Source organism: Brachyistius frenatus, unplaced genomic scaffold (assembly GCF_029030835.1).
Source record: "Brachyistius frenatus isolate BFR_SWC_R1_liver_20210118 unplaced genomic scaffold, ASM2903083v1 Contig_3, whole genome shotgun sequence".
NCBI lineage: Eukaryota > Metazoa > Chordata > Actinopteri > Embiotocidae > Brachyistius > Brachyistius frenatus.
Genome location: NW_027210602.1, coordinates 4051175 through 4058564, shown reverse-complemented (window position 1 = coordinate 4058564; position 7390 = coordinate 4051175). Strand labels below are relative to the sequence as shown.

The 7390-nt window shown below is 40.0% G+C and overlaps 1 protein-coding gene across 1 annotated transcript in view; it reads left to right on the top strand.

Moving 5' to 3' along the window:
• The first annotated feature begins 239 nt into the window (after window positions 1-239).
• The window catches only part of LOC138624012 (transmembrane protein 132C-like), a 143120-nt gene continuing 135969 nt past the window's right edge, over window positions 240-7390 (top strand). Inside the window, exons 1-2 of the mRNA XM_069703874.1 lie at window positions 240-572; window positions 1031-1229. Coding sequence (XP_069559975.1) covers window positions 1181-1229 — 49 coding nt within the window. The 5' untranslated portion in view covers window positions 240-572; window positions 1031-1180. The remainder of the gene's footprint in view (window positions 573-1030; window positions 1230-7390) is intronic.

The following is a 7390-nucleotide window of genomic DNA, read 5'->3' as shown; positions in this document are numbered from 1 at the left end:
AGGTCCTTTCTAATTTGCCAACTTTCTTTTTCCAGCAATTCGGGACAAAAAGCGCAATCCTCCTGTGATATACAAACTGGGAATTTGATGACACAATAGTTGCTGACGTGACGCCCTGCAAACCCTCTAATTTGCCAATCCAGCCCGGTGTGCGCGTCCCATTCCCCCCCCACCCTCGGTTTCTGCACCAGCCCTTTCCGATCCACAGCCACAGGGGGTGCAGAGCGGCAACAGTTCAGGATCCACTTACACCGTCGACTCTCCTCTGCGCAGCGCTTTCTTCATCGCATGGAAAGTTGTAGGACTATTTCTGCAGATATTGCACTTCTTATGTGGCACTTAGGGCGAATTGGACCATTGTAAATACACCACTTTATGAAAAAGAAGAAGAAAAAGAAAATAGCTGCGGATGTCAACGCGATCTCTTTTGGGGGAAATTGACGAGGATTGTTTTTAAGGTCATCTTTGATGAAAATATTGCAGCTTGATAAGAAGAGGCGGCTTTATTTTAAAGTCACATGCCAATATCGGATGAGAGCGCGGCGCTGTATCCATGTGCAGTAAAAGAGATGGTAAGACGCAAAGAAACAACCCAACGCTGGATCACTTTCACACACTTATTTCCTTTATAACGTTTATGTTGTTGTTGTTTTTGGCTTCTGATTGACTGTTGATAAGTGGGTTTTTTTTCGAACCACGGAGACAAATAAATCCCTGACACGTCCTGCACAGATTTATGAAATATAATGGTGCTGCAGGGTGTGATTGATGACAGACGGTTTATTTTCACATGCCCCGTAGCACCTGTTTTATCCTCAGAAATGAATACTGAATTCGGGAAAAAAAAAAAAAAATCAGCTCAGCAATACAGAGAAGTTGATTAATTATATTTGCTTTACAAATGATCAATTTTGGAAGTAAAAAAAACCCCGAGAAACTAGGAATTCACTTTCCCCTATCTGCATTCTTAGAATCAAAATCTTCTGTCTATAACTGATTGCTGATCGTGTTTTCATGTCTGTGATGGCAGGTGGCGTCGCACGGAATACAACAGTTTGGTTTTACATGGAGAACCGCTCACAGTGGATAAATTGTGTGCAAAGTTGTGCTGCTTCTTTCTGCTGAGGGAGCTACCCTGTTCGGCTTCCCCCCACCAAGACACGCGAGCGCGCGGAGAGGCATGGGGTCGCTCCAATGCGTGGGACTCACCGCGCTCTTCCTGTGCGCAGGTAAGACCCCCGAAGAAACCTCACGAGCCACTGTCAATAAGCACCAGACCTCTTGACAAGAATTATGGAAATGAAGGCTAATGGTCATGAAATAAGGGACACTGTAAATACATCAACCTTTACTGAGTGATTTCATTCAGCGTGGAGCATTTATTGAAATGCAAATTATTTCCTTTCAGCCAACAGGACATATATAATTTATGAGACACATAATTAGCTGTAAGCTGTTGTGGCAGAATACAAAATGACTTGTAATATTAACGCAAATGAACTGTGACAGTTGCTTAACAGAGTATGTGGGTTTTGGTGTTGTGGCGGCGCTGGGATGGGATGCAGCGAGTGCGTACGAGCGTGGCACTGCAGAGCACCAGAAATAACAACAGGCTGCAGACACAACCCAGAAAAAGACAAATATTGCATCTTTTTTATTAAGTTTGAGCACTTGGACAAAGAATATGTGGCTGATGGTGTGTCTGTGAGTGTGTGTCATTGTGGTTGGGATGCCCAGTCGTGCATATTTTCCTGTGAGAGTATGCAAGTTTGGTGATTTTGCAACTTGCATTGGCTTGTGCAGTCCTTTGATTAAAAATGCATGCGCAGGAAAACTAATTTGTGTTAAAATGCCAATCAAAGATGTGTAAAACACCCTTACTTACTTGTGTACTTGTACCAGAGGACAGATGTGATATCTTTGCAACAGTCTATTGTATATTTACTGTAGGTAAATTCGGTATTTTTTATAATGCAGACTTCACGATCATAGTTTTGTCCATCTTTCAGTTAGAATAATATTTCATTTGGAAATGTTTTTGCCAAGATGCAGGGATGCAGCAGTGTCGATGGATACAATTTAAATCTGGATCCATTGGCAACAGGAGCAGCCGGATGATCTGACAGATGGAAAATAAACACATTTTATCCAAAGCACTTATTTGCAGAAGTGAACAGAGTCACCAGAGACTTTTCTCAAGGACAGTTTCCTTTTAATACTGTAGTACAATATTCTTTGCAAGACCTAAGTCTCTACATTTTTGCACATATTAGCACCCTGTTGTCCTAATAGATGGATTTTTGTCACCTTCTGATTAGTCTTCTATAGTCAGACCTGTCTTCATCGTAGTGTGCCAGTGCTAGAGAATGGTCTAGCTGCACCCATAAACAATCTTGGTATCAGGAAAAAGAAAACACTCTGGCTTGTTTGTATTTCTTTTCACCAATCAGAATCGTCTCAGCTGGTGTAACTTGTTTTGGTGTAACATTTTCATTAACGGAGGCCAGCTCTGGCATTACAATGACAAAATCCCTGCTTTACAATGAAAAGAAGCATACCTGCCTTATTGCATGATCAAATATTTATCTAAACTTGACATTTTCAGCGTATATGTTGCTGCTTGGAGGCTGTTGTTGTTGTTTACTGTTGCGACGAGGATTTTGAAAATGGTAACACAAAGATAGCGGAAGGGGAGGAGAATGTCACCTGAACTGCTCGACCAATAGCAGCTTTAATCCAAAGGTCTACATCCGGTGAGTCAGGTTATGGTCTGTTTCCAGTCTTCATGCTCAACTACTGTCCTGGTTGGAATGGGCAGATGTAAGAATGGTATCCATCTTCTTATCTAACTCTGTGCAACAAAGCAAATAGGCAATTTTTTTTAAAATGTCAAACTACTGTTTTGAGAGAGTGAATGTAACTTGGAAGTGACAATAGTGGTGACTATGAATACAATGACTACCGCTGTAAATGTGTCTCACATTTAGCAGAGCTCCTTTTAGAGTAAATTTGGACTCACTGTGCTTTACAGACGACAAAACAGTCTTTAACTTTCAATTAGGTATTTTTTGTCACTGAGGATTTGTTTTAACCAGACCTGTCTGATCATCTAACAGCAGGTCTGTCTAGTGAAGTTACCACGTCCCTGAATTTCAGCAGGTGTTGACTCAGTGTCCTGAAGACAAATAGAAAAAAATGATGCTTTCCACTCCAATTAAAATTATATTGGGAAGAGAAAATATTTTTGAGACAAGTGACTCTCCTCACCAGGTGAAAGTCCCTCCATAAAATTAAAAAATTTCCCCTCGGGGATTAATAAAGTATATACCTACCTACCTACCTACCTACCTACCATAAATATGGAGGTATAGGACAAAGATTGAGCCATTAAAGTGGAAAGGGGGGGGCGAAACAGATCCTGTCCTGTCAGTCAACCCCGTCTTGTTCAGAGTCTCAGAGGATATTATAAGTCCCCAGCCACCTGATTGCCTTCACCGGGAGGTTCGAGGTTTTCTCTGTGAGACAGACGCATTGACAGGCACATACTGCAGAGGATACCGACGCACATACTGTCAGACCGGCCATCGGGACATTTGGAAATGCTCCCTACAGCCTGGCATGCAACACGATGTAAGACAGGCGGGTTTTGCAGATTGGAGCTCTTAGTCACACAGGAAAAGTATCAGGGGTGAAAAACTGGTTTACAGTGAAACAAATTCATAGAAGTTGCAAAATGTATTCTTTGGAAGAAACTTCAATTTCAAGTCTGTTACAAATTGAGTCTTACTACAAATGTAAAGCATTAAATGATTTATGTTGCATTTATAAAGTAATGTTCAGTGGTTGGTGGAATATCAGAAATACATCTCTCTTTCTCTCCAGATAGATGGATGGATGGATGGATGGATGGATGGATGGATGGATAGATGGATGGATAGATAGATAGATAGATAGATAGATAGATAGATAGATAGATAGATAGATAGATAGATAGATAGATAGATAGGTAGATAGGTAGGTAGGTAGGTAGGTAGGTAGGTAGGTAGGTAGGTAGTTAGATAGATAGATAGATAGATAGGTAGGTAGGTAGGTAGGTAGGTAGGTAGGTAGGTAGGTAGGTAGGTAGGTAGGTAGGTAGATAGGTAGGTAGATAGATAGATAGATAGATAGATAGATAGATAGATAGATAGATAGATAGATAGATAGATAGATAGATAGATAGATAGATAGATAGATAGATAGATAGATAGATAGACAGATAGATAGAACACACGTATAAAGTGCCATTTTTTTAAGCACAGTGTACAGTTTTCATCACTTGTTTAAAAAAGTATTTAAGTGCCTGGTATAAAGGGCACTGTGCTAAACGTGGGAAGATTCCCACTTAGAGTTTGGCTGCTCTTCTGTATGTGTGTGGGCCCAGCCAGAGTGGGCTGGGATGGAAAGTTGAAAAGTTACAGAACCATAACGCATTTAGCCTTAATTTGACAATGCCTCTCTTGTTTTCTCTCTCTCTCTCTCTCTCTCTCTCTCTCTCTCTCTCTCTCTCTCTCTCTCTCTCTCTCTCTCTCTCTCTCTCTCTCTCTCTCTCTCTCTCTCTCTCTCTCTCTCACACACACATACACACGAATGCAGAACCACAAGGCATCCCGGCGGTTAAACTATGTGCATGTTGTTACACCTAATTCATTACAGCTGAATAGTTCGTCACAGCGCTCCATTAGCAGAGGATGCTAATTTAAACTCGGGTTATTCGAGCCAATCGGCAGACAAGAATGTGAAAACTGGATGATTTTGCAAACTTCATACTGTATTTAATAAAGATGCCACACTGTGGATTTCTCCAACTATGGTATGGTTAAGGTTCGGGAAAGCTCACAGTCGAAAGACACGATAGACAAAACATGGTACGGGTTGGATAAAATACTTGGTTTGGGTTATGAAAAGATAGTTGTTAGCATTAATAAAAAAAAAGGGGCCTGCCTGTGATGGGAAGTGAACTTAAGTCTTCAGCATGGAAGTCCATCTTGCTACATGATCAGTCCACGGCATTACTTTCTGCCTTAAATAAAGGGCAAACTACTGCGTTGTAACTGAACTCTGGCAAAAAACACAAGGTTTAATATGAACATAATTTCTTGGGCACGAGGCTGGGCTAGTTCATGTTTATTTAATTAATTAGTGTTTGTTTAATATTCAAGGAAGCAGGCAAAGAAACTGGAGCAACATTTTACTCTTGCAGAAGCCAACTGGTTAGAAATAGTGTACAAAATTAAGAAACAAAGATCACAAAGAGGGAAGTGTCTTCATAACATACAGATCATGAGTCCAAAAAGAGTTATCAGGCAGAATATGAAGGCTGTTCTGTGATGTTGTAAGCAGCGGAAGGTTTATATTTCAAAGGTGATTTGTAAATTAAAAGGTTCATCAGACCTATGAACAAACTTTACACAAACCCCCAGAGTGCATGATTGAGCCACACATACTGTAGCTCAGAAAATTTTGATTTCCACAATATATTCCATCAGGATTTTTTGTTAGCTCAGCTTCATTGACAGTTTATGTGAGCGTCATTAGAGGTTGTTGAGTGTTCATGCATGAGTTGCCGTTGGCTGTTGAGTCAGATTTCATGGATGTTTTTCAGTCCTGGCAAATGAAATTAATTGCTCCCATTAATCTTTACAGTTCCACTGTTTGTTCCGCCGATCACTTTTTTTTTTTTTTTTTCACTTCAGAGATAGTGGTTTTACCATGTTTGCACCAACTTTCTGAATGTTTTCCTTCCAACTCTTTCATCATTTTTGAAATCAAAACTTATAATTCCAGCCACAAACAGGTAAGACATATTTCTTAAAAGCAACTACCAGCACTTCTCCAAACAGCACCTACGCTCTTCTGGAGGTTGGAGTGTATTCAACAGGACTTAAGTCAGTCTGTGGGCCTTTTTTTTTCTTCTTCTTTCTTTTTAGCTCAGATGGCGGTTTTTAGAAACAGGGCAAAAACTGAGAGTTAAAACTGATTATCTCATGCCAATGTTAGGAGAGGGGAGGACCCCACAGTGATCCTGCACACACATTACGGCTGTGAAATCTAAACTGGCAACTATCTCCTGGAGAGTAAAGTCGAATGGGATATGACTTGTTGGCTCTGAGCATCTCCTGAATTGATTCTGGGAGCGGGTTGGCGGGGTTGCGCGGTTCTGGGCTCTGATGTTGCTTAAAGAAACAGCATAAGTCTGAAGAATAAGCTGACTTTGTAGAAAACTCTTGTTTGAAAAAAAATTCTCCTTCTCTCTCTTCTATTTTCTCACCTGTTTCCTCTGTAAATGGTTCAAAAGTCATTTGGAGCTGTAATTTTCATCATCATATAACAAGCACTACGATACTTGTTAGTGGAGGGCTAGACCAGGAAGTGAAAAACAGAGTCATTCTGCGTCAACAAATGACTCCATCGGCTGTACAAGCAGCTTATTACGACTCGCAGTTATGTTTTAAAGTTAAGCGACCTCTAGCGGTTGTGTAAATAACGACAATCAAGGTCATGGAGAAAAGACAGTTCGGTTGACGTCCATATAATTTATAATTTTCCTTGTTCCTTGTATGGTTTGAGATCGCTGTTCGCTTCTGTTTCTAACCACAAGTTGGAAGACTTTTTAAAAACTGTTTGTGGCTGTCATGATGACAAACTTTGCATAACCTTAAGGAAGTAATAACTTACACGTAGGACATGTTTTCATTTCTGGCACAACTTTAACATTAAAGTTGTACAACAAACTGCAAGTGTTGCTGGGGTTGATCTTAATGAAAAGAACACAGTAAGTTGTTCGTTAAGCAGTAGTTCTCAAGACAAATGCACATGTTGTATGAGTTTGTCAAATCCAGTGCTAAAAGGTACGATCACTGAATGAAACATGTTATAAAGTGCCAGACGAAGCCTGGCTCATGTAACACTGTACTTACACAATGCTCCAGAGAGCAGCAGAAGGAAATGATGCACTAGAGAGCCATATGTCATGTTATATGGGTCATGACAAAGAGACAAAAATCATAAAATGAAAAGTAATGTATAATCGTGATGAGTAAAATGGATAGTACAAAAAAAACCCTCAAAATGTGTATGCTTCTATGTACCATGGTCTGGAAGACAGTAAATACAATTTTACACAATGCTCCAGAGAGCAGCAGAAGGAAATGATGCAACAAGGAGCCATATGTCATATTATATGGGTTTTATCAGGAACACAGACACGAGTCATACAATATACAGGAATGTAAAGTGATGTGTAAAATTTGTACAGAAAACCCCAAATTTCTGTACACTTCAAAAAGTTATGAGTAGTTTTTTATACAATGATTTTTATACAGAATGCAGTAAATATAAAGAAAAACAA